Source organism: Podarcis erhardii (assembly GCF_964252035.2).
Source record: "Podarcis erhardii genome assembly, chromosome: 7".
Lineage (NCBI taxonomy): Eukaryota > Metazoa > Chordata > Lepidosauria > Squamata > Lacertidae > Podarcis > Podarcis erhardii.
In genome coordinates, this window is record NC_138511.1 from 28,336,801 (window position 1) to 28,364,092 (window position 27,292).

General features: G+C 46.6%; 1 protein-coding gene across 1 annotated transcript in view; it reads left to right on the forward strand.

The window, feature by feature from the left end:
* DNAJC11 (DnaJ heat shock protein family (Hsp40) member C11) overlaps nucleotides 1-27,292 on the forward strand; it is a 54,165-nt gene that overhangs the window by 11,616 nt on the left and 15,257 nt on the right. Inside the window, exons 2-4 of the mRNA XM_081871059.1 lie at nucleotides 1,157-1,286; nucleotides 4,988-5,061; nucleotides 9,515-9,616. Of these exons, the coding sequence (XP_081727185.1) occupies nucleotides 1,157-1,286; nucleotides 4,988-5,061; nucleotides 9,515-9,616 (306 nt within the window). The remainder of the gene's footprint in view (nucleotides 1-1,156; nucleotides 1,287-4,987; nucleotides 5,062-9,514; nucleotides 9,617-27,292) is intronic.

A 27,292-nucleotide genomic window follows, 5' to 3' on the forward strand; every position in this document is an offset into this window, starting at 1 on the left:
AATTGCACACCCTCTCTCTGCATTCACTATCCGTGTATAAGACGACACCCAATTTTTGCCTAATTTATTTATAGTAAAAAGCATTTTCTTACGCATGGAAAAATACGGTACCTGAATCCACTTCATTCTGCATTCAGGTGCTGTTTTGGAATTGAATCAGCTTTGGTCACCTGGATGGATAACCTGTATAGAGAGTGGGACAGGGGGAATGCATTTCTGTTTCTGCTTCTTTGTCTCTCTCCACGGGTTTTGATACTAGACCAAGGCATCCTGCTGGACTGGCTCTGTGGGATGAGTATCAGGGGACACTGTTTTACACTAGTTCCACTCCTACCTAGAGGGTCTTTTCCAGAGAGTAGCATTGAGAGACTGTGTTTCAGCTCCACAGTCTTCATGCTGTGATGCACTACAAGGTACAATCTTGTCCCCAACGCTGTTTTACATTTATATGAAGCCTCTTGGGTGCAGCCATTAGGAGTTTTGGAGCTGACTCTTAGTTGCCACAGGCAAAAGACTGTTCACAAGCATGTCTCAAGCAGGGCCCTTACCCCTCCAGTGTCCCTTTCTGTGGCACAAGGGCCATAAAGGTTATGAGGCCCCTGAACCAGCACAACTTCTGAATCTTCATTGCCACTTGGAACAAAATCTTTGTTAATTATAGCCTGCTTTTTAGAACAAGGTGCATGCAAAATGGCTTGCAAAGATATAACACCAGTTTTAAATTATAAACTAGAATAAAACAAAAGAACAGCATTATAGTAGAACAGTTATTTTAAATTTTATGTTTCCCGGGGCAGAGCCCTGTTGTCTTGTGCTTTGTAAAGCCCCATACATGCTGATGGCACTTTTATCCAGAGTACTGGCTGGCTGAGCTTCCAGGAGGCTGTTGTAAGGAATACTGAGATAATTGTGAGTGCTTTGAATGCTCGAACTGTGCTACATAAATTATGATTATTAATGCCCCAGACTGGTGGTTTCTTGCACCATGCCAAGAGAAGCGGTCCTAGCAAATCATAGCTTCATTATGCTTCCCGATCTGCAGAACAGAACACGCCAGAGTGCGTCTGATGGGTTCCCGTTTCTGGGCAGATTTTTGAGATGATAGCGGCTTAACTGCATTGATTGTGCTATAATTGGATTTCTTTTCTTCTCACAGGCCTCTCAGGAAGAGCTGAAAGCCGCCTACCGTAGGCTGTGTATGCTGTACCATCCTGACAAGCACAGGGACCCAGAGCTCAAGAGGCAGGCCGAGCAGCTCTTCAACCTTCTCCATCAGGCTTATGAAGGTCAGTGGATGCCGGAGATTCACAGCCATTCTCGGCTCAGCAGCTGCCAATGGATTTTCTAGCTTGGAATCCAGACAGCGAGTCTTTTTGCTGTTAAAGGCAGTAGCTGGTTTTTGCCATTTTCATATGAGAGAATCAATACCTGGACTATCAGTTTTTGACAAATGAGTCGTTGGAAGGGCTGTAGTTCAGTGGTAGAGCATCTCCTATATGTGGTGGGTCTCAGGTTCGGTTCCTGGCATCTCCAGGTCGGGCTGGGAGAGAAACCTGCCTGAAACCCCAGAGAGCTGCTGCCAGTCAGTGTAGCCGATACTGAGCTAGATGAAGCATTGGCCCGATTCAGTATGTTCCTATGAGTGAACATATATGTGGTTTTGGTGGGTCCCAAGGATATACACTAACAAGCCAATAAAGATTCTGACCACGGAGTCTCATTCTATGAGTATGACATGGGAGGGTTTTGAAGTGACCACCTCTTAATGCCAGCAAGTCAATCCTCTTTTCTAGTAGCGAACTAGACTAGAAAGCCAGGAGTAAGACTGAAGAAGCATGCTTCTCTAGGCAGCTTCCAGTCTAACCTCTCTGTGCAGCAGCCGACACCAGTTTTTCGCTTTCAGCTTGGTAGGGCCATGCAGTGCTTGAACAAAGATGCTGCTAACTTGCGCAGTCAGTTGCCTTCCTCATACCACTCGCCAATCCAACAGCTCTGAGGCTTCCATATGTAGGATCAGCGATCCTCTGCCGCACATGAGCCAGCATTTTGTCATTATGGGACAGAATCTCAACACACATGGTTGGTAGGAGGCAGGCTGTGTCAGAATGTCTGCATCAAGTTGGTGGAGGACTTTTTGCTCTGTGGGCAGGGAGCAGCATTTCCCAGGAGATCTTCAGCTGAATCTCAAGAGCGTGGAGTAAGCAGGGTGAGGAAACACCAACTTTCCCCAGAGGTACTTTCATCCTTGTTCCCTTGCTATATGGGCAACTCCTCATTTGCACAGAGGTTTTATTCCGGGTCTTTGCGCATGTTGGTGGAGCGCGCATAAGCCAAAGGGCCAGAAAACACGTACATTGGCGGTCATGTGCCAATTGAACACACACAAAATGTCGCTGCCTATACTAATCCCTCTGTTGCTTGACAGATTCCTAGGGACACCACCCTTCAAATCATGTGGTTTTCTCTTGACCACCCCAGAACTGTGTGTTTATGCACCAAAAGTATATCTCCCTGGTCCAAGGGAGGCTTCATGTCCCAAGCCCCCTTCTGAGGTCCTGGGACAGTTTTTATAAAGCTGAAAGCACTGTTTAAAGATTATAACCCTGAACGAGTATAGTCCAAAGACAGGTATATTTATATATTCTTCAGCACCCCACCTTCCTTCCAGCAGCTTGGTGCAGAGAACATAAGTGTCATGCTGTAGGGCTATTGCAAGGTTAAAGTCCAGTGCTTTTGTCAGCTGCACCACACTGGTTTTCTTGTTACACCCTTCCATGTCTTGGCACCAATTGGAGATCAGTGCAATAGGTGCTGATGGCAGCCTTGCACGGGCAAGCAGACTCTAGTCCACAAAAGCTGGTGCCTCAGTGGATCTCTTTAAGTCTTTAAGGTGTTGGAGAATTCATGTTTGTGCTCGTTGTAACAGAACTAGCACTCTGCTCTTTTGGGATTTGCTGCAAGCCACGGGCAGGGAGGCTCTGCTCTGTAATCAAACATGGTCCATGAGGTTGCTCTGGCTGAATGACTGCCACCTGCCCTAAACTTGGCAACCTGTGTGATTTTTGACAGGTGGACCAGAAAGGGGATTGCGGACGCTGCCTGTTAGCAGCACCCACTATCACACACAGTACTTCGCAGGCTTTGGCTATCTGCTCATGGTGAGGTCTTGCAGAGTGCAGTGGTTTGATTTCAAACCACATGAGCTAAAATGGGTCACCTGATGTCATGCCAGTGGTTGGCAACTGGGTGACCGCACCTTCCTGCTGAAGTGTGGTCTGCAAGGGGATAGGGGAGATAATGCTCTGGTCCCCTGTTCAGATCCAATTCCACACCCCTGTTGTAAGCAGTCAGCCGAGCATGCTCAGCAAGGACCTCGGAACCCTTTGCAAGGTGAGAGCTTTCTGTTAGACAGGCAGCAGAACTGAAGTTGGGGGAGGCCTTCAAGGTTACCCAGATTTCCACTTAGCATTAGAACATAGTCTGCCCACCCCACTGACTCCCTGTTATGTGCAACTGCAACCGCATCCTCCTTTTCTTATCTAGAGCTGCCTTGTGAGTACCAGATTCCTTGGTGAGCTCTTTTGGTGGCAGATGCAGGGATGATGTGTAATTGCAGAATAGGGGCATTGGGTTTTTTTTCTTTAGTTTTTGTTTCTTATTTTGCTCGGCACAAAAAATAGACAGAAGTTCATGATGTGGAAAGGAAATGTAAAAAAAATCCAACTGTGTCAGCACTGAAATAGTCATCTGAAGCAGTCGTAACTGTAAGTGCTTCTCATCAGGCTGGTTTTGCTTCCCATGAAGGATTACAGGGGAGATGAGAATTTCTTCCACCAGCGAAAGTATGGGCTATAATTCACTCGAGATGCTGTTTGCTATGCTTGGCATGCAATTCTCCTATAATTAGACTTAACTAAGTATAGAAGAAGATGTTCCTCTCCGAAATAAAGACTTTCCCCAATCTGCTGTAAAAGCTTATCTCTTATCTCAGTTTGCCGGGGGTGGGGGTTGTTGCCAAAAAAATTAGATGTTAATAGCCATCAGGAAACTCTGGAGTGTGTTGGGTGATAAATCTGCATAGTCAAGATAATGCAATCTCTCCAGATTCTCAGCTCTGCAGTCACAGGCAGATGGGCTGTGTGTGTTTCCGCTCCGCCTTTCATTGAAACTGTTGCCCTTTTGATTATATTCTGTTATCTGGGTTTGGTTGAATGAATCTTGCATGCGTCTGAATTATTGATAGTTTGTTTGCAGCATTTTTTGAAATTTGGGGAGAAGTAACTGAAACTTAAGTGAATTAGGAGCTTGCAGGATTCTACCCCCCACCCCAGTAGAAAAACTGCAGCACCAGCAGTCCTCGTCGCCCAGCAGTTTGGCCCAAAGGGAAGCTAAAGTGAAATGGTGAATAAATGATTTCTTATTAAATCCCAGAGATTAGCTAAAGAAATTTGGTTCTGGTGTTTTCTGAATGGTCAGCATTCCTTTCCTCCCATTAGGCTTCGACGTGGGCGGAATCGTTTACAGCGTTCTTAATTAGGCCTTGTGATGCATGGGAACACGCTTGAAGAGCGGGAGGGAAATCCAGCAGAGACCTTGAAATGGGTGATGTCTGTGTAGGGGGAAATCCTCAACCCTTTGCATTCCAAGAGTTGTGCTTTGAAAAATCTGTTCTAGAAACACGCTTGGCATTCTCCTGCGAAGAGGTCCTGCCTCCCAGCTTGTTTTCTAGGTGCATGCATTTAAAAATGTAAATCTAGGTATGCAAAGAGGTGTGTCACATAGGCATATTTGGCAGTGAGCTTGAGGTGGCCACATTGTCTTTGTGGAATGTGTGTTTGGTGACTTGGTTTTAGGTTTCCTGAAAATGTATTTGGAAGGTGCTGGAGAGTATGTATATGTGTGCATGTGTGTGTGTGTGCGTGTACTTCTGTCTGAACTCTGCTTTGACTGCGGCATGCTCTGAACATGTTTTGGTTTTGATTTTCAGTGCTCAGTGACCCACAGACGAGAGCCATCTATGACATATATGGAAAGAGAGGCCTCGAAATGGAAGGATGGGAGGTAAGACCATTGCAGCCAGATAGAACCTGCAAGTTGTTCAGTCTCGGAATCCTCTCAGCCACTTTCATTGGTGTTGTTTGGGCTATACGTGAGAAACTAAAGGTGCATGCAAAGACTCCTGTGCCCATGTTACTCAGGACAAGCTCAGGCTTTCACCTCTGACAGTTGATGCCCTTCTCTATCCAGTAGAAAATCCTTTCCTGCTCTCCAGCTTGGACATCAAGCTGATCCAACATTAACTGAGAAGTGACTTTTGAGTTTCTTCAGTGTGGCAATTCTGTGGTGTTTAAACAACAGAAGAAATCAAAACCTGCCACTGCTTAATTGGTCACTCTTTCCCTCTGCTCCATTGAGTGTGTTGAAGCAATGTTTGTTTTACCCTTGGTTTGGGGGTACAGTCACTCTGAGCCTGGAAATGTGGTGCTGTGGATAGAGAGGCTCCCAACTCCCTGAAGAGGAGCTTGGCCACAGAGTGCATCAATCCTACCCCACCCTCATTTATCCTAGGAAGTTGGCCATTGGGTAGGAGTGCAAAGAGGCAACTTTACACACCTACGTGCAAATGCATCCTAAACAGCCTATATTCCCTCAGCTGTGTGATGGAAAATGGATACAAAACCAAGCATTTTAAGAAACTGGAAGCATGGTTAAAGGCAGAGTTGGCTGCTTGGTTTCTCATTCATCAGGGTCGTAGCCTAAGATCTAATGGTGATAAGAACATCTGTTGACTTCACTGCCTTCATTGTTAGGTACACAAAGTGCCCCCCCCTCCATATTTACTCAGAGATGTTATACTGTACAGGAATAGTGCCCCATAGATAAAAACAAGCTTCATCGCATGACTCATACTCTGATGTCAAACCTAACCAGCAGAGCTTGTTTTATGGAGCCACCATCAAGGCTGGTTCTGTGTTCCTGCAGCTGCAGGATGAATTGTTTAATATAGATCCTGCTCTACTTCAGTAATAGCTTTCACTCTGGGGAGTCAGTTGGTGTTACTTTTTAAAACATCTACCAATATTCTCCATGGGGAAGGGACGGAGCTCAGGGGTAGAGAATCTGCCTTGCATGCAGAAGGGCCCAGGTTCAATCCCTGGCATCTCCAGGTAGGCTTGGGAGAGACTGCTGCCTGAAACTTTGGAAAACCGCTCCCAATTGGTGTAGACAGTACTGAGCTAGGTGGACCAGTTATCTGATTCAGTATAAGGCAACTTCCTGTACTCCTGTGCTCAGAGCCCTCAAGCTTTCTTGCCTTTTGCTTCTTTCCTGTCAATGTTGGTATAGTTGCTGGTGAAAGGGGTGAGGAAGGGGTCTGCGTGGAGCAGCAGCAGGGCTGTGTGTGAGGGGCCTGGGGTGGTAATCGTCTCTATTATGGCTTATTTGTTATGTAGTGCAAATTCTTAGCCTCTCACTCTTGATCCCCCTGCCTTCAAGAGCATTTGGGCTGGTACCTTCAAGATCATTTGGGCTGGTTATTATGGACTAAGTTCCTGAAATTGCTAAGTGTCGTACAGAATTTGAAAGTTAACTATTTAAAATTAGCAGCTTTGGGGGAGGAAAGGGAGGGAGAATCAATCAGGGAGAGAGAAAAGGGCACGGGGGAGTTGAGAGTGCTGTTTTAGTCTGGACAAGAAGTTTGGGCCCTGTATAGCAAAGGCCCCAGAGAGGAACCAACAGAGAGAGAAGGTTGCTCTAAATGAGCATTGAATGTGGAGACACTGGAAAGTACATACAGTACAAGGAGCTTAAAGTGGAGGCGTGAAGAGAGGGGAATGTAGTTGCTGGAACAAAACTTGGGTGGCAATACCATCTAAACAATGAGCAGGAAATGTCATGAGAACGTAAGAAGAGCCTTGCTGCTGAATAAGGCCAAGGGCCCATCTAGTCCTTATCCCCCTTTTAAGAGCATCCATGTTTGCGGCTAGCACTGCATCTTGTGAGAGCAAATTCTGGATCTTATTATTTCCCTATAATTCTATTTATCCTTCCATTTTATTTGAAGCATTTGCAATCTACCCTTCACCTCAAGGTCCCAGAATAGAGAATACGTATGTATGGGGGGGGGGGAATTGCAACAATAATACACCAGAAAGAATGCTACACTGATAATATGATTTATCATAAAATGACAGAACAGTAGCAGCAGCAAAAATAGTCACACTCAGAATACTGGAAGTGTTTCTTAAATATTGCGTGTAACAGTTTCAAAGCTTTGTTAAGTTGTCTTTACATTTCCTCACCCTTTAAAAACTTGCAATTATAATCTGGCATTTTTCCCTCGCTAGTTTTCAGTAGCAAACTAACAGCCCCCGCTCCCAGTCTGCTGCCGTTTAGATTGTAAGCTAGTGGACAGACTTGAATCTATGCCTAGCTGCTGAGGCAGTAAACAATGGTGGTGAAAGACAAAGGATGTGGCCCCCAGTTTGTGTGCAGATAACCCTGGTTGTGTCTGTTCGGCTTACAGCAAACCTCCCTCCCAGGCTTGCTTAGCTCACATGGTGTCTGAGAGGTGAAAAAGCCACTTTTGGAGAACGGACCCAGATACAACATGTAACAAATAAGAACAAATCGAAAGCCTGTTTTTAAAAAGTATCCAGTAAAACCACTGCATTGAACATGGAAGACGGATCAAGCTCTTGCTGGCCTCATTGGGATGCCAAGGGGCAGGTGTTCTTGACCTTGCAGTTAGCCCTGTCAGATGTGTTTGGAATGCGCAACTTGCTCTATAATCTGATGCCTAGAAATTGAGTGAATGGAGACCCTTGGAGCCATTTTTTTGCTTCCTCCTGCCACAAGGAATGTCAGAGATAAAGTAATTTAAAGTCATTAATTCAGGTTTGCAGAGGTTAAGCGGTTCGGATTCTCCACAACAAATCTCACCCCTTCTGGCCTTGCCAGACTCAGCTGATTTAATCCCCTCGTTTCCATCAAATAGTTTTAGAACCTGGTATTGGGGGGTAGGGAGAATGGATGTGATTTCTTCCCCAAACTCAGGCCTCTTAAAAGTTTCTGCTACAACCTGTCTTCAGAGTTGGTAGCCTCTGCAGCCAAGGAAATGTTTCTGTTCCGGGGGAAATTACATTTCCATGGCACTCAGAATGCAACTCCTTCCTTAGGAAAGGCAAATCTCCACCTGTCAAATAAAGCTGTTGTGGCCTTGGTTGCTGTCTTAAGAAACGGCTAGCTTAGGCAGTCTTATAGGTACATGTTTAGAGAGTTAACCTTGTGTAGTGACTAAGGGTTGTATCCAACCAAATTCTACTCGGAGTAGGGCATTGAAATTAATGGACTTAAGCTTAGTTGTATGCAGTGGGCCTCCTCTGTGTAGGGCTAGCCTTGGATACAACCCAATTTAACCTTTGCCATGAACTCACTTGGTCCCTTTAGACAAGCCCCACCAGCAGCAGCAGCCGCAGGCATGCCACATCTGCAATATTGGGGAAGATAGTATTGATGTCACTTGTGGGGTTGTACAGATTCCTGAGAAAATGTAGATGAAGCACTTTAAACATCAGAAACTGCCTTAGATAGTATGTATATGTGGCTCAGTATTGTCTACACCAACTGGCAGCAGCTCTCCTGGAGATGCCAGGGGTTAAACCTGTGACATTCTGCATGCAAAGCAGATGCTCTGCCACTGAGTTATGATACTTTCCTCTTTAAAATACTCTAAAAAGTGAGGATTGTTATCACAAGTGCAAAACCCCCGGTGCCTGTGAAATTGGCCTTGTGCTGCTGGCCTTAGATTCACTTATGTTTATACCCTACCTTCCTTCCATGCTAGAACATAGGGAGGTGCATTTGGGGACATGTGGTGGTTTCCCATACATGAACTGACTGGATCCAGACCTGTTGAGCTTCAGCAAAGCAACCTCATGTTTGAATGCACTCGTGTGCTGCCATTATTGTAATTTTTGCCTGCTTTGTCATTTATGGCCTGAAAGACAAAAAAAGTTGCTGGTGTAAGATGGATTCTTAGGAAACTGAAGAACCTCAACTTACTGCTTGCAATTCATTTATCTGGGTGCCAGCATATCCTGCACTGAGCAGTTGTTTCTCTTTGGAATGGTGCTCCTTGTTTTGTTATATTATGCTGGTACACTGTCAGTTCAATGGACATCATGTTTTGTGTGGGCTCCCTACTAGGGTTGCCAGGGTTTCATATTGCATGCATTTGTTTTTACGAAGCGCCAGGAGTGTAACTGGTAACTCTAAATAAAACAATAAAAGCTCTGTGCTTTTGTCTAGGAGGGAACGACACAGAAAGAGAGAGAATGTTGCAGCGTGAAGAAAGGAAACAGAAAGCCCTTCCGAGCCTGCCTGTCTATAGAGAATTAAAAGCCCTCGAGCGTTTCCAGTTGCATCTCTGATTAAACGCCCCACAGTTGTTTGTTTGTTTGCTGGCTGTCCTGCTGCCAAATAACCTCTAAATGCTTGATTCCTTCTCCCGCAGGTGGTGGAAAGGAGGAGGACGCCTGCTGAGATCAGGGAGGAATTTGAGCGTTTGCAGAGAGAGAGGGAAGAGAGGAGGCTTCAGCAGCGGACTAACCCCAAGGTAAAAGGCTAGAGTGCCCTCTTGGCCTGGAGGAAGTATTCCTGAGATAGCAGGTGCTGGGAGCTTGTGTGTGTGTGTGTGTGTGTGTGTCTGTGTCTGTGTCTGTGTCTGTGTCTGTGTCTAGGTTGATGTTGTGGTCATAGTTATGGTACTTCCTTAATGCATGAAAGGTGAGATGAGACTTCCAGAAGGGCACACACTTGGTCCTGGAGAAGCTCAACCATCATGATGTGAATGTTGCCTCCTGACTCTGCAATGTGGTCTTCATATTCCTCCTCCCCAAGTAGCACCACATGACTGCTCTCTAGTAAGTGTCCAGAAGCAAAGGAAAACAACAGAAGGGAGGGTTGGGAGCACCAAGGTTTAAATGTGAGTAAGCCAATGCATTTTTGGTTGGGAATAAGGATGAAGCAGTTAGGCCAAAAAGAAAAAAGGTTAAGTTACAGACAATGTAGGTTTTGAGACTGTGAGATGGGGATCACACCATGCAGTTAGGTGTCAAAGGGTGGAGTTCCAGGCGTAGGAGCCAGAACTGTATGAAGAAGGGCAGAGCTGGAAGAATAGAGGCAACAGGCAGGAATGGTTGGGCATTAAGGGTGGAGGACAGAATGATGCACGTGCATTGAGAGCTTTTGGGTGAAACCTCACGGTTCTTGGATCAGCATTCTTCAATGCCTGCTGCTCTGCAGCAACGTTGCAGCCCAGGATGCCCCCCAAGTTGAGCTGGGAGGCGTCAAAGCAGGAGAAGTACCCAGCCGTGCCAAGTCACAGGAACCTTCCAGCAGCAACTCAAAATTTCAAAACAAGTGCAGAAAGTTTGGAATCTCTCCAGAGGCACAGCGAGGGCCCGTTTTCGAAATAACTTAATCATGCTCTCAGGCAAACGGCCGTCATCGATGAAGCTGCTCCCAGCTCAAGAACCAATAAACCCAGGCACTTTCGTGTTTCAGGCTTGTGTATTTTAAAGCTGTCAAAACGTCAGCCAGAAGCAGCAATGCAGGAAGACCCTTTCCCATGTGTGCCATGGATTTGTGTAGGTGCAGTGTTGGTTTGTAAAACAGCCATCTGCCAATCTTCTCGCTCTTCCCTCTGCCCCAGGCCAAATGCAGCCAGCCTCTAGTCACATGCTGCAGAGCTGTAGCTGCATCCCTTGGGCCAGTGCGCCCAGTCTCTTGGCATACTGGCTTAACTGGGTCTTGGATGGCACCTAGCTTGGTGATGGAGGACCTGCTTTCTATGCCAAAGGCCCCAAATTCATTCCCTAGCATCTTCAGCAGAACACACCAGAGCTCTGGAGGGCTGCTGCTAATTAGAATAGACAGTAGTGGAGTGTGTGTGGTACAGAGCTGGGGATTGCATCCCCATCACCCCAGTCCTTCTTGTGGTATGTAGGGTCATGGTTGGAACTACTGAGACAGCGGGGGGCATGCAGCTTTTAGTTCAGGACTTTAAAGTTCAGTAGCATGAGCTGGATCATGGCACGCAGTAGGCAGGAAGAAACTCCTATGTTGGCCAAGGAAGAGCAGAGAGTCAGGCTTCCAGGCCCACAATGGTTCACTGAGCCGGATCTAGTCTCAGTCCCTGATATGTTCTTGTTTCAAGGCCCAGATTCCTTGATCTAGCCTCCCAGCTGTGTTCGCAATTAGTTGCAGCATCTAGGTGCACTAATGTGTCTTGAAGCGCTCCAGCATTAAGACTCAAATCGGTGCCAAACATCTCTAACCTTCTAAAGCCCCTGGGCTGAGCTTTACCTTGAGCCTCCTTGGATCAAGATGGCTACAGATCAGTAACTGCCTGGCTTTTTAAACAATTGTCACATGTTTTGGACAGTGGCCTGGTGCAAAGATTCCTGAGCTTTCTCAGGCGGGTGAAGTCAGTCTGGGCTGATGAACACAGCGGCATTTCCTCTCTTCAAAGTCTTCTCTCAAACTATGGAATGTATTTTTATATTCATATTTGGTCGTATCTTCAAGTCTGAGCATTGTACAGCATCCTAAAAGATAACAGTTGTATAAAATGCCAAATATATTGCAGATATAAACACGCAGCTGAAATAACACAACACCAATGCGGATTCCCTGCGGCTAAAAGCTTGCCCAAATAAAAAGTGTCTTTCAGATGTGGCTTTCCTTTTCTTTTCATTATCTGCCCCCCCTTCCCCCCTGAACAGCTGGTGCTTTATATCCATCATTGTCGTAAGCGTTCTGCTCTTTTATTTTTATTTTTTTAAACTCTAGTTGTGGTGTGGTGAATTGGTTATGAACTTCGTGCATCGTTTTTGTGTACACTAAAATGATGTGTTGGGTTGTTTTCCCTATTAGGTACTTAAAAGCACTTCCAAAACCTGCTCCATTGTTGCTGTCCAATAGAAGTTTCTATACCTTATCTTAGCACCCAGAACTTGCAGAGCAAAGAGGCTGTCTGGATTTTAGAGCAGCCTAAAGGCCATTTCCCTTTGGGCCTAAGGAATCTGACGTCAAGACTGACAGTAGGGTGGTCAGATCTACCCTGGGTGTGGCTGATGGAGGTGGGACCTTTGCAGAGGAATTCTTGCCCTACTGTTTTTGGCAACTTTTCTTCATTCTTGGCTGAGCTGGATATGCTTGTCCTTTTATCTCTAGCCCCACCCCCTCCAGTGGTATAAATCACATGCAGGAAGCATTTGTTTCTGGCCAGTATGAATGAGCACACCTTCTCTTCTGTAAACAGAGTAAGACAGCACTCCTTGGTTGGAAGTTGGCATCCTTGGAAAGGTACTCTGTTCTCAGGGAGTGACCATAGTTCAGTGGAAGGACACATGCTTTGGATGCAGAAGTCTTGGGTTAGATGGCTCTGGGTAGCAAGTCTGGTAAAGACTCCCACTGCCTTTGCCCTGTAGCAAAGCAACCAGTCAGAGGAAGAGAAAAAGCTAATGCTGGGACCATCTTATTTGGGTAAATTGCAAGGCAACTGCTAGTATTGGGACCCACAGATGGTTTTCCTTTTCCTGGATGATCCCTGACCCAAAGGATCTTAAGTGCATTTTTGCCAGTGTCACACATGTGCCCTTTCCCCTCTGGTATTCTGAACCATGGAGCAGGCAGCTGCTGGCAGTGACTCTGTGATTTTAGACACTGCAACATACCCTTGTTTTTTCTTTTCCTCCTTGTGCTCTTTCTCCCTTGGGTGTTGAAGATGGGTTAAACATCAAACAAACAAAAAGTAACCTGTGTGCTGTTGACCCCAAATTTTGGATTCTGTGACCCACATAAGATCACTCCACTTAATTTTGCATATTGGTTTCTGCTAGTTTGTGTGCAGAAGCAATGAAGTCTCAGCTGGAATCCCTGGGAACCACCTTTGGCCTCTACCCCACTGGCTTTTGAGGTTTTAGCAGTCAGTTCTCCCTTGTTTCCCAAGCTGTCTTTGCAATTTCCTTTTCTTACGATACAAGCTGAGATTCCCAGGTAGCTGAAAACTCCTGACTTTCCAACATTTATCATATTCTTAAACTCTTATGTAGAATTGTAGAAGGATGAGAGGCCAGAGGGCATCTAATTTACCAGGTGGTGTGCTCTGCAAGTGTCTGGTTTTAACTCTGCAACTAAATAGAAGGCACCTTTTATGGTCTGCACTAGTGCATGAGTCCCAAACCATGTTTTGGAGTCCAGGGTTTGTAGAGAGCAAGGGGCCTTACTTATCTCAGGTTCCAAGCAATTCCAACAAAGAAACAGCTGAGCGTTTTATTTTCCCCCCTTCCTGACTCCAAAAATAAAACATATCTCAAAATACCTTTTGTCTCCTAGCCCAGCATGGGGTAGCTGCCCTTTCATCTTCCTGTCTGACTCGTTACACAATTAGAGGTGGATATGATGGTGAGTTTTCTAGGTGCTGTTCCAACTAAGAACTTGCTAGGCTGTGCTTGTGTCATGCTGGAGGTGGGCAAGGAGAGCCCAAGGAGCCAGTACACCTGTGACCCAAATACATTGCCCACCTCTGACTCAGAGCGGTCCATCTCAGAAGGCTCCATGTAACTAAAGTCTCCCCTCTCTACTGGAGTAAATGACCACTGGAAGAGAGAGGCTGGTGCCCTTTCAGCAAAAAGAGTACCTCTAAGTCAAGCATCCCCAAATTCAGCCCTCCAGATGTTTTGGGACTACAACTCCCATCATCCCTAGCTAACAGGACCAGTGGTCAGGGATGATGGGAATTGTAGCCCCAAAACATCTGGAGGGCCGAGTTTGGGGATGCCTGCTCTAAGTGAAGGAGGAACAAAGCTGCAAGTTGAGAATTAACTGCACCTGAAGCTCTGCTCTCATGCAGAACTCAAGGAGCTGTCCAGGGTACCTTTTGTCTTGCCTCTGCTAAGGTCAGCATCAGAAGGCAAGCAAACATTTAACCAAAGCAATGGTTCAGTTTAGCCAAACCATGGTGCTTTGGGGGCAAGCCCCATGAGCATGCCCTTCCCCCCCCTCCTCCTCATGAGCGTTCATCTTCTGCTGCTTTCTGGTACGATCAGACTCTAGCTGCACATTCCACCTTCACCAGCAAGCAAGATTTGTGCTTGCCTCCTGAGCAAGGTGGCCCAGCCAGCTTCAAACCACAATTGCATTCTGGTTTGGAGGACAGTTTCAAAAAATTGTTTCAAATGTAGCAAGAAACTGTGGTTTGATCAAACTAGGATGTAGGTAGTTGAAGTAGATGAAGTCTCTGTGAAGGCTTGTCCTCTTAACACCAAGGAGGCTTGTCCTCTTAACACCAAGCTATAGTTTGGCTGATGTGGGCAAAGCTGATATTGGCCATCATCAGCCTGATGCCTTCCAGATGGTTTTGGACTGGGAATCCCATCAGTTGCCACCAGCATGATTGTGCTTCCATCAGCCCCAGTGGCCTGCCTCATGGCCTCCAGACCTTCCTCAAGGCCCAGATTTAAATATTTTTTCCTTCCTGTGTCCACAGAACAGCAATGGTAATGAGAGGCTACTCGTTCTAAGAACACAAAGGTTTATCTATCGACATCTCTCTTTCTTCCAAACAACTCTTTGTTCCCTGCTCGCTCCCCGGGGATGCAAACCGTTTTACAGTATATAATTTAATTCTTTTCTTTTATGGCAGCCTTTCTCTCTTCTGCTCCAACAGTGTTATCGCTGGAAAATTAAATTAAAACTGTTAAGGGAACAATCCACCAGGCTCTGCCGAGGCACAAGAACAATTGAAAGGAACGCAGCCGCGGAACTGCCAAGCTGGGTGGATTCCTCCCTTTTTCTTGCATACAGGCTCTTTTGTGAAGTTGGGGTCAGGGGTCAGGAACCAGCCATGTACAGGTCACATGTGTGGCTTAATACTGTGGTTTTATTCTTGATGTGGGTGCTGCTGATATTTCACTGTAAACTGTAAATTTTATTTTGTAAACTGCTTTGAGGCCACTTCTGACAAAAAGCAGCATATAAACATGTTAAACAGTAATCCTCATAATATATGGATGTGACGTGTAATTGTGTTTGTTTGCCTTTAGTACTACGCCTGGTTATAAATGCTCCGAACGGCATAGTACCTTACCAACTATTTAATGGAGCTGTGGGTTAAACCACAGAGCCTAGGACTTGCCAATCAGAAGGTCGGCGGTTCGAATCCCCGCGATGGGGTGAGCTCCCGTTGCTCGGTCCCTGCTCCTGCCAACCTAGCAGTTCAAAAGCACGTCAAAGTGCAAGTAAATAAATAGGTACTGCTCCGGTGGGAAGGTAAACGGCGTTTCCGTCCGCTGCTCTGGTTCACCAGAAGTGGCTTAGTCATGCTGGCCACATGACCCGGGAGCTGTACGCCGGCTCCCTCAGCCAATAAAGCAAGATGAGCGCTGCAACCCCAGAGTTGTCCGCGACTGGACCCTAATGGTCAGGGGTCCCTTTACTTTTACCCTAACCACTTGTTGTTGTTGGTGGTGGTTGTTATTTTGAGGGGGAAGTGGTCCCAGTGCACTCTGCCAAATACACCTCCTCTTGGGATATGGGAGTTGGCCGTCTGAGGCCTGAGGCCGTGGAGATGAGTGGAAGCTGAAAGACAAGAGTTTGTGTGAGGGAGAGAGGGCAGGATGAAGCAGACAGGCAGGTGCAGAGAAGTCCCGGCTTCCTTGCCTCAACCAAACATTCTACTCGCTTTCCATGTTTCTGAATTACATATTAAAATGGACGTGAGAGGTTGGGGGGGGGGTCTCTTGGAAGCGACTCCTTGTGTATCATCCTGCTTTGCCGAGGTCAGTTGCCTCTCCTTCACACCTACTTTGAACCCATTTCATGGAGATTTGCGGGTGGGGTGGGGTGGATAGTAGGGCATGCATCCTGAGCTCGAGGTTTGATGTTAGAAAGCTCTCACGGCCCTGGTGCACAAAGGCAGAGATGTTATCCTGTCCCTGCATCTCCATGGTGTAAGCCCTGTATGTCTGGAACAAAGAGTTCAGTGCATTGCTGAAAGGGACCCACCTTGGCCTGTTTTGTTTTTCTTTTCAGCCCTGTGCACTCTTACCTGCTCCTGCTATCTCTTGCATGTGTACATAGAATCACAGAATTTTAAAGTTGAAAGGATCCCACAAGAATCATCTCGTTCACCCCATGCAGCAGTTGACACATACATAGGGTCATGGCACATGAAAACCTAGATGTTTTGTGATTTCCATTATCCCTGGGACTGGGTCATGGGACTTTGTGGGGAGAGGACAGTCCAGGGAAGGGGGTAGGTGAGCAAGTGAGGGGCGGCACTTGTCACCCTGCACTCCTTCCCCTTGACTTCAGGAGCCTGACATTTCCAGTGAGGAGGCGGCTGCGTTTTGCCGCGGCTGTTGAGCGATAAAGAGGAAAGCCGCATTGTGAGCCGAAGCCTCTGCATCCGGTGATAAAAATCAGCCATCTGGGTGTTTACAGCAATTGCTTATTGGCATTCTATGGAAATGTCTCTCCAGGCAGCGTCCTGTGGAATTAGGTAGCACAGCTGTGATCGTTTCATACAAGAACACGAGTTATTTTAAAATTTCCGACGGTTTATTAGTTCTATAAAATGGGCTTCAAATAAGTAAGCATTTCTAACCAGAAATAGGGAGCAATAAGCAGATGCGGGCAGCTTGGCAGGCTGCAAGTTGTCTGGTTGTGTGTTTTTTTCTTTCTTTTTCTGCTGGCTTTTTCTTTCTCTGTTTCAAGACACTGCACTGGAGGGTTGAAGGATGTCAGTGACCTGCTGTGAGTAGAATGGTAATTCCAGCATACGAGAGGAAGGGTACTTCTGCCTCCCTTTGCAGGAGCAGGAGCATCACAGCCAACATCTGAGAAGGTGGGGGGCTTGCAGGCTGTCCAGTGGTTTGTGCCTGTTCTCCATTTGGCTTGATGACTGTAGGTGGGGGTTTCCCACAGCAGTTTTCGTGGGCCGCAGGTAGCAGCCATGTGCAGAAGTGGCATAGCTTTGCCAAGGGATGAGCTGAGGTGGTGCCTTTGGAGGGTCAGGTTATGGGGGAGGAAACTAGTCGTTTTTGCAATTATTACTTTTACCAGGCATAGGGCAGCTCCATCTCAGCTGGTGAAATACCTTGAGGCCACAGGATCTTGCACCCCTCCCCACACCAGTACATGGAAATAGGAGTGTTCCAGATGTAAACCTGGAGTCCTCCTGGTGCTGTTTGGACTACAATTCCTATCAACCCCAGCAAGTGGTAAGGGATTATAGTAGCTGGACTCCAGCAACATCTGGAGAACACCAAAGACTGCTCTAGTGGGAATCATAGAATTATAGGGTTGGAAGGGACCCAAAGGGCCGTCTAGTCCAACCTCCTGCAATTCAGGAATGGGTTGGAGCCAAAGGTGGGTCAGAGCCAAAGCTGCAAGTCTCTTGTCCCTTATCTCAGTTCAAAATATGGTCCTTGTGAAACACTGGTTGGTGGCAGCTCTTTTTATTAGAAAATGGCCTGAAGATCTTTGATGATGCAGCAGAAGCAGCGTGGAAGCCCAGCCATTCTGAGTCTCGTCAGCATCTAAATGGCGAGGCACCTGGGGACCTCCTGAGGCGTTCTCAGGTGGGAGGGGGAGCACAGCATAAATGAAGCGCATGAGCAAAAGAAAAGCAAAACACTGTAATTGTTAAATATCTGGGATGGGTTGCAGATCGCCTGCCATGCCCTGATGATCAAGGGATCGTGTGGCCACTTGTTTGAGTTTGTAGTTCATTTGGCCTTCTTCAGTACAGATGCTTCCATGCCTGGCATTTAAAATGAGAAGAGGAGAGCAACAGCAGAGTACATGAATTCAGTTTCACGCTCTCTGGCCCCATTTGCATCAGCAGCTCAAATGGTTTTTTCTTGAAATGCCACGAAGTGGCTGAGGGTGTCATCTGAGCATTGGACTGTGTCCTCCTCCTTTTCCCTAGAGCGGCCGTTGCTGAAAATCCCATGAGGTTCTGAAAGCCTCTAACACTTGCACACAGCTCATTGTGGTTGCACAGCTGTGAGCATCTCCACTCGGCAAAAAGGCGCCTATTGCAACCTTGTTTATTTCCACTCCATGCTTCTGTGAGCAGAGTTATGCTCAGTGGTGTGCCGTCGGCAGCCTGTGTTATATTCTGGATGCAAGCGCAGCCTCTCTCTCCTCCTCGTGTGCCAGGACCCGTCTTGGGTAACACCGCACATTCTCAGTTTCAGGCTGGTGCAAATGAAAGGGGAGTTGTGACGAGCAGAGCTATATTTCCCGAAAGAGAGAATTCTAAAATAAGATTGCAGGGTGCACTCAGAAAGGTTGGCCTGGGGATTCTGAAAGCACGTCTTCGACTGTCACCTCGAAGCGGCAGAAGATTGCACAGTGACCTTGTTCTATATCGGTGTGAAAAATATGCCTTGACCTGCCTTTCTCATATCACCTTTGCCATGAATGGTGGATTTAGTTTAGCAGGAAGATGTTCTTCTCCTGAATTAAGTTTCCCAGAGGCGCCTCTCTGGTGTTGCTTGCTGGCTGCGCTCCATCAGGCTCTGTCCTGCAGAAATTAATTGTGTGTGCCTTTGCATGCTTTTCAGCCTCTCTCTGGGTTGCAGCCGTGGGTTCTGTTCTGCTAGTTGAGGCAGGCTCCTTTTGTCGCTGGATGACTCTCAACTGGATGTGTGAACCGACTCTTGAAAAGCAGTGCTTTTGAAATGGTAGGAGGCAATGCAAGGCAGCCCATTCTCTCAGGCAAGCCATCAGTCCGTGTCTCTCTCTCCCCCCCCCCCCATAATTTGGCAGTCATCAGATGATCAACACGCATGTGTGAAATTGCCTTTAGCCATGGTAGGAATTCTCTTGTGTATTTTGGGCAATAAAGCGGGGGGTGATCCTTGGGAACCAGTTGTGATCCAAGGGCCATGCCTCAGGAGCAGAGCACAAGGTTTTGCATACAGAAGGTCCCAAATTCAATCCCTGGCTTCTCCAGGAAGGGCTGGGAGGGACTCCTGCCTGAACCCCTGGAGAACAGCTGCCAGTCAATATAGATCAGGGGTGGCCAGAAGATGGATCAGGATCTACTGGTGGATATCTGGGTGCTGTGAAGTAAATCAGCAAGGATTTGTGATTCTCGGTTGTTCAGCAATACCAACAAAACTGACTTCAGGAAACTCTAACAAAAGAAAATAAAAAGTAAGGGGGGGCAGTTTCCAGGAGAGGAAAACGTGTGAGCTCTGTTCAATTTTGGAGCTCAAAATAAATTCCTGGTCTCTGAAAGATATTTATCTTTTGTACCAGGTGAAACACATTAGATCTCTCAAGCCTGATGTCTACAATAGACAATACTGTACTGATTTATAGAAACATAGAGTTGGAAGGAACTCTGAGGATTATCTAGCCCAACCCCTGTATTGCAGGAATATGCAGTCGTCCCATACAGGGATCGAACCTGAAACCTTGGTGTTTTCAGCAGCACACTCTAACCAACTGAGCTATCCAGGTGAACCAGTGGTCTGACTCAGTGTAAGGCAACATCCTTTATTCCTATACATTGTATTGCCCCAAGACCTGTTGACTGGTCATTCTGAAGGGTGACAGAATGTGACAACATCCTATGTTCCAAACTGGTTCCTCCTTGTATAATTAGATATTGGGCTGGGACGCAGGTTAAGCCCCCGCTGGAGTCAGTGGTACAAGTTAGTCGTTGGGATATAAGTGCAGCTAACGTAGCCAGCTCCCTCTGCTTCCTGGGTTTAGCTTATTCCAGGAGTCCCCCAAACTCCCCCCTGCTCTTGCCTCCCACAAACCTCGTCTTGAACATCGCCGGGCATCTTGGCAGTCCACTTAATGTCTTTTCTGCCTGCTGCATTGATTGCAATGTGTTGTGCTAGATGCTGTACAGTATTTAAGTGTATTTTTATTTCTCCTTTTGTTTATTATATGTTGCATTTTATTGTATTCCATAGAATTCACATGGTAGCACAATAAAATGCATTGTAAGAAATAAAAGAAGCAATGAAAATACAGTTAAAATCAATATGGATATTTAATGTGATGAATGTGGCACCACCTGTTTTCACCCCACACATCCACAGACATGCCACAGGCCACTTGAATGGACCCCATGGTGATCCACAAACCCTTGCCTATTCTGACAATATTTCACCTATGAAAATACCTAATTTTGCTTTTAATTTAGACCATATGGCTAAACCTGGTGTGGAATCGCTGTAGCCTAAGCTTAGGGTCCTCCAATTTCATCACTCTGCTCATAATTACCCTGCTCTTGGCCCTTGAGGAATAATGTGTTTAATTTAGGGCTGCTTTCTTTCTGCTTTGATTTTTCCTCCACCAACCCAGCCACTGCTGCCGCTGCCGCCTCTCTCCAGCATGTCTCCGCTGTACGTCTGTGACCTTGGAGCAAGGACTGTCCCCCTCTCTGCCTGTGTTTCAGCCCTAGCTGTCTGGTTCTTTCTCGACTTTCCTCCGCGATTAGCCTGGTCCGTGTCCTTCCACTTTATCCCTAGCCAGGGCTTGTCTGGGTTGCTTGACTGTCGTCTTGCATTCTACAGAGGGAGAGAAAACACATAGAAACCAGTTGTTTCATGTTTGAAATCTGTGTTCTTTGTAAAAAGGTTTGTTTTTTAAAGAAATTGTCATTAGAACAAAACTTCTGAAAACTATAGCAAGCAGTCTTATTTGAAAATATTTACTGTTCGGTTTTTCGATGGGTGGGACGCTGATCACAGTAAAGACCTTACCTTTGGGTTATGATCTCAAAGCCTGTGTCTCTTGAAAATGCCTTTGATGGCCATGGGGTGTGCTTTCTGGCTTTCTTGAGGCTGGGGAAGTGTAGAGCCCATGGCTGCCAGCACACCTGAAGAGAGATCATTCACCAAGCCAAATGGCAAGATGCCCACCTTTCTCCCGACTACCCCAGACCTGCTGCGCTGGGCAACTTTATACTTTGGAAGTCAGCATTTCTAATGTGCTAAAGGCAGCCTCGTTGCTGTAGTGCATGTATTCCAATCGAACGGTTGTTTAGCTTGAGGGATGTCCAGGGCATGAGAAGCCCATTTACTGCATACATTACATTGCTTGAAAGTATCTGGGCGTCTTCCCCCTTCAGCACAGAAAGGACGCCTCGCCATTTGCCACCCTGGAACGATCTCCTTCCTTTGGTGTAATAAATTGTTTTACTTGCTTACGAAGGTTGTAGTTCTTGTGCTGGCATTTTTCAGTCTCCAGCAACCCGTAAAACGAGACGCCGGTTCCAAGTCTTTCTGGAGTCCTTTAGATTCTGAACCAGAGGGATTCTGAATCCTGTGTGCATGTACTCATGGTGCAAGAGATAGGTTAAAGGAAATGCATGTCAAAACAGCGGTGTGAGCCTCTTGTTTGGCACTCTGGTTACCTGGGTGTTTTATATATATATATAGCTCCAGGTAACTATACCTGCACTTGTCTTGCTTCAGGTTGGCACTTCAGTGTTCCATAGAGAGTTAATGTATTCTGCAGGAGCTATGCCAGGCTAGTTATATTTCATGGTTTGTTTTCCCATTGCTGGTCCATAATCACCTTACCGCTCCTCCCTGTCTCATCCCCCCTCGTTTATTCCCCAACCCCCAGTTTGGGATTTAAGTTTGCTCTATTTGGAGTGGCTAGCAAGAGCCAGCCCCCCCCCCCAGCGTCTCACACAGTGACAGGAGGTGTGTTCTCATCTTCCGGGTGCTATATTTAACCACCTACCATCTGCTATTCTGACCCCCACCCACCAATTCCTTCCATTTAAGCCAGATTCCCTCGCCAGTGCGGCATGGGCTCTGACACGTGACCTCACTATCTGCACCTCCCTTAGACGGGTTTGCCTGGCCTGTAGCTGGCAAAAGGCATCCTTGTGGAGAAAGGCAAGCAAATAAAGCAGGGCTTAAAAAACAGCCTGCCACCTACTTGTCCCAGAGGAGCTGATAGAATGAGATTGGCAGGACTTTTTATGCTTTTGTTCAGATTTGTCGGTGAAGGTTGTTCAGTCCTGGAGGACTTGTGCTGTTTCTCTGAGGAGCAACAAGCAGCCATCTATTGCACCCACAAACGCTGGGCAAAAAGCGGCCACCCTCCTTGGTGGTCTTTGAACATAGTCAAACAGTGTGAGGTCGAGCTTGGGTTAAAACAAATAATAATCTGTGTTAACTCTGCAAAGTCAAAGCCATGTTGGACAATTTTTTGGCCAATGAGAGATTAATGAGATATCTAATATACCCATACTGGGGGTGCAGGAAAACAGTAGCGTTTATTATTATTATTATTATTATTATTATTATTATTATTATTATTTGCCTCCAAATCAAAGAAACACAACCGGAGAGAAATACTGAAGTAAAAACACGCTTCAGCTTTCAGAAACCACTGTAAAATTGGGTGGTTTGAACCCTGGCTTCTGTGGATTGAAATTAGCACTTCCTCGCTACTGACTCCACTGCTGGAGGTATTGCAGAATATCTATGAACATTCCTGCTGCTCAGACACTTAAACTGGGCCAGCACCCAAGGCCATGGGAAGGCTTGATAATAGCCATTTCCCAGGAAGCCTGCAGTGAGTGAGAATTGGTTCCAGAAGACCAAGCATGGAGATTTTTTAATCATTTGGGGAGGGAGCTGGTTCTTTTTTTCATTTCAGACCAACTTGTGGACGTATCTGTGGGTCTTTTCTCTCATCTGGGTTGGAAAAAGAGCTGTGGGAATGGGTGGGTGAAGCAGGTCTTCCTTTGAGAAAAAAAGCCCAACCCTTCTGGTTGGTTTGTTTTTAAGAAAGAAAGAAAAGGGATTTAATGTAATCGTGTGTTTGTGAGTGAGAGAGAGAGAGATGCCTTTCCTGCATAAACAGGGCTTGCAGCTGATCTTATTTATTATGCTTATATCTTAGTTTTCCTCCAAGGACAGTACCTGCTTTTTATCTTCACAATAGTCCTTTGTGGTAGGTTAGGCTGAGAGATGGCCCAAGGTCGCCCAGAGAGCTTCATGCCCGAGTGGGGATTTTGAGCCTGGGACTCCACACTTGTCACTATACCACACTGACCTGTGATGATGATGATGATGATGATGATGACGATGATGATGATGATGATTACATTTATATCCCATCTTTCCTTCAAGGAAGTTCAAGGTGGCATACCCAATTTTCCCTCTCCTCATTTCATCCTCAAAACAGCCCCGTGAGGTAGGTTAGGCTGAGAGAGTTAGCCCAGGGTCAATGAGCAAGCTTCGTGGCAGAATGGGGATTTGAACCCCAGTCTCCCAAGTCCTAGTCCAGCACTCTAGCCACTACACCACACTGGTTTTCTTTTTAAAAAATAACCTGTGTCTCTTATTCGTAATAGTTCGCACCACAGGCACCAGGTGTGAATGGAAGGTCCAGCCTAGCTGGATAAGGACGAGGTGAGAGAGAAATTTCTGCTGAAGGTCACAAAGAAATGTAGTTTGGGGTTTGTTCGGTTTTTTTGCAAGTTGTAAGGTTGACTCAACCTTGCGGAGGTGTATATAACCCACTAAGACTCATTAAAATCAGAGAGAAGGGGGAGCATGTAGATTGCAAATTTTAAAGCAATTCGCTTCCATCCATGCAAATGAGTGGGGAGTGAAGTTACTTATTTATTTGAAGCATTTTTTGCCTTGCTCTCCGGCCCCCGTTCCTGCAAGAAAAGGGCTTCCAGAGGAGCTTGAAAGTATCAACAACAAGATGGTCTCAGTCCTGAGACTTTTCAAAGTGATGAATTTGCTCAACCACAGAAGAGATTTCCGAGCTCTCCTTTTATCCCTTTCCTCCCTTTGTGGCAAGGAATAAAGCGTTTATAGTGAATTTCTTTCTGAAGGCTCAGGTTTACACACACACAAACACACCCCACTCCATAAGGGAGATTTCTTGAGCAAGCGGGCTGGGGGGAAGCCAATCAGGATCTAAGCTCCACCAGCCGTCGGAGTATATAGCGGCCTGAATAGCGGACAGGACTGAGGCAGCGAAAAACATGTCTCGTTTGGCAAGCACCAGGGCTTAATTTATGGCATCTCACTTTGTGTTCTCCCTCTGCAGGGACTGCAGCTTTCAGCCTTCATTCCCAATCAGCAGCCAAGAGTGTTTCTGCTTGCTCATTACTGGAGTTTTTTTTTTGGGGGGGGGTGCTTCCTGGTTTGGTTCTCCCTCCCCCATTTAAATATCACCAGAGCGTCTTCAGCTGAAGGGGAAAGTGGCTCACATACCACTCGCAAAGTCACTCTGGGTAGAATTGGCCAGTTTTGCTGGGGGCTGGTGCCAAGGAGAGCTGAATTCCGTTCAATTCAATTATTTTTGCATAAGCATCTCTTATCTCATATCATTTATTCTGGCTTACCAGTTGTGGGGGGGGGGGGCGGCAGGGAGCAGTCCACACAAGGCAGAAAAGCACCATTGCCTCCAGCCGTTTGACCATCACAATCTATTCCTTCTAGTGTTTCTTTACAGTTTTTTTAACTTGGATACTAGCTTAGTTTAAAAAAGAACAGCAAGTGAAACCCAGGCTGAGACTCTCAGGGAGCTGGATGCGGCTGTGAGATTATGTGCTCCCTTAGCATATGATGTGCCATCAAGAGATGGCTGGCATCTTTCTCCTCCGCAGAGGAGCACAGTGGGAAAGCCTCTAGACCTGCTAAAAAAGAGTGATCCCTCTTATCCCTGGATCAGCTGCTCTCCAACAAACATCTGCTTAACTCCCATCAAGTGTCTTTGGCACCCAAGAGCAGGTTTCAGGCTCAGTGGCCTCCTAGCTCCTCCTTTCCTCTTCAGTTGCTTCTCAGAGGCATGGATTTGGGAGCGCCACACTGCAAGTGCTCTGGCACACTCCCAGGGAGCAACGTAGCAAATAAAATGTTGGCACATCTTAGGTTTTTTCCCCACACTAAATGGCACCCTGTTGGAGGTGGACATTCCTAAGCAGTGGGAAAAAGTTATTATTTATTCAATTGATAAACGCCTTTTATCAAAAGATCCCAGGGTGGTGAACAACATTTAAGAACACATTTTACGGAGCACAATAATGAAAACATAATAAATAGCATAGTAATAGACAGCATAATAATAAAATAACTGTAGTAGCAGCCCCCCCTTTAACAGGCCATAGAATATTTAATGGCCAAAGGCCTGGGTAAAGAAGAATGTTTTTGCCTGGCACCTGAAGACATTTAATGATGGTGCCAAGTGAGCCTCTGTGGAGAACATTCCACAGATGGGGAGCCACCACAGAAAAGGCCAGTTCTCTTGTTGCAGCCTTCTGAACCTTTCTGGGAGGGAGGGCATAGAGAAGGGCCTTGGGCACCAAGCGCAGGGTCTGGGTCGGTTTGTATGGGAGAAGCAGACCTTAAGATATTGAGGTTCTGAGCCAGATGTCCCTGATGTCTTTAGATAGCTTTGGTCAGGTCTGGACTTGAAACTGCAAAAAATGCTTTGATAGGGTCCTACTACCCTTTCTGTGCAGTGGCTGGTTGGGGTGGAGGCGCCATTAATACAGGCTCCCCTTCTGTCCCAGAACAATTTGGTACCACCAGTAAAACTCGGTTGCCTCATTGCTCACCCCTAGCCTTGTCTTCCTTCTCCTCCCCCTCTTTCAGTTTTGCACTGTGTCTCTTAGATTGTAAGCCAGGCTTCCTCAACCTCGGCCCTCTAGATGTTTTGAGACTACAATTCCCATCATCCCTGACCACTGGTCCTGCTAGCTAGGGATCATGGGAGTTGTAGGCCAAAAACTTCTGGAGGGCTGAGGTGGAGGAAGCCTGTTGTAGGCCTGCTAGTGGAGACTGTTATGTCTTCGTTTTTTCCACAGCCCTTACTAAGAGCTTTAAAAATGCATCACTTCATAAAATGATTTCCAGGGCTGAAAAGCCAAATGGACTCCCAAGCTCATGCGAACAGACCCACCTGTCATAAAGATCAGCCCTTCCTGTTCCAAGTGGTTCTGTTTGCCTCTTGTTGGCGGCTTCCATTTTGTAGTGCAGTATTTCTGCAGGTGGTGGTTGGCATAGTGGGGGAGAAAAGCCTTAAGGCGGATTTTGTTTTATTTTTGGTCTCTCAAGGGTCAGATGCAAATCAGTCTTCCCTTGCGCACATTCTGACAGTGGTGCCATGTGCAAGGTTTAATTTTATCCAGGCCTTGCCTACATCCTGAGGTCCTAATTGACTCTTTGATTGCCCGCCAGCATTAGGGGTGCAGCTGCACAAATCAGCCATCTCTGAGCTTTTCTGGATTCCCCCTAGATATCCGAGTGAGCAGGTCTTTCTGAGATGTTTAAAAATGGGATGGAGGGACAGGGTTTTCTCTTAATCTGCACAGGCCACTCTCTGAAATAGTTGGTGGTACAGGAGCATGCAGCTCATGCATTTGTAATAGTGAACGTCATTTGCACTTTCCTATCCCTTATAGAGCCATCAGTTCTAGAGCAACATAGCAAGGAGGCAAGACTTTCCTAATTGGAGTTTACAGGCTGGATTTGGCAGAGAAGGTAGCGGTGGGCACATAGTTAGACTACAGAACTCACTGCCATAGGTGTCAGCAACAGCCACTAGCTGGGATGCCTTGGAAAGAGGGTTGGGCGAATACATAAGGCTATCAGTGGCAACTGGCTGTGACGGCTATACCGTACCTCCACAGCTAGAAGCAGTAATGCTTCTGAATGCCAGTTTCTGGAAGCCACAGGAGGAGACAGGGTTTCTCCTAGGGGCATCTGATTGGCCATTGTGACAACAGGATGCTGGACTTGGATGGGCCACCACCCTGACCCAGCAGGCTTCCCTTACTTGGGGTGAACAAATACAGGGATGACCATTTGAAGGTGCTTAAAACTGGCCCATGTCTTTCAGCATTAAGGTCTCTGGTAAGGAACTAAGGTTTTCCCCAACAAGGGATAGGGATGAATGTAAGGAACTGCAGCTGCGAGTGAGCATTGGGAGGTTAAGCCAAAGATAGGAGCAATGGACTTGTAACCTGGTGAACCAGGTTCCCTTCCCCGCTCCTCCACATGCAGCTGCTGGGTGACGTTGGGCTAGTCACACATCTCTGAAGTCTCTCAGCCTCACTCACCTCACAGAGTGTTTGTTGTGGGGGAGGAAGGAAAAGGAGATTGTTAGCTGCTTTGAGACTCCTTCGGGTAGTGATAAAGCGGGATATCAAATCCAAACTCTTCTTCTTCCTCTTCTAGGGGAGTGGGTTTTCAGAAGGGCTTGCAAAGGC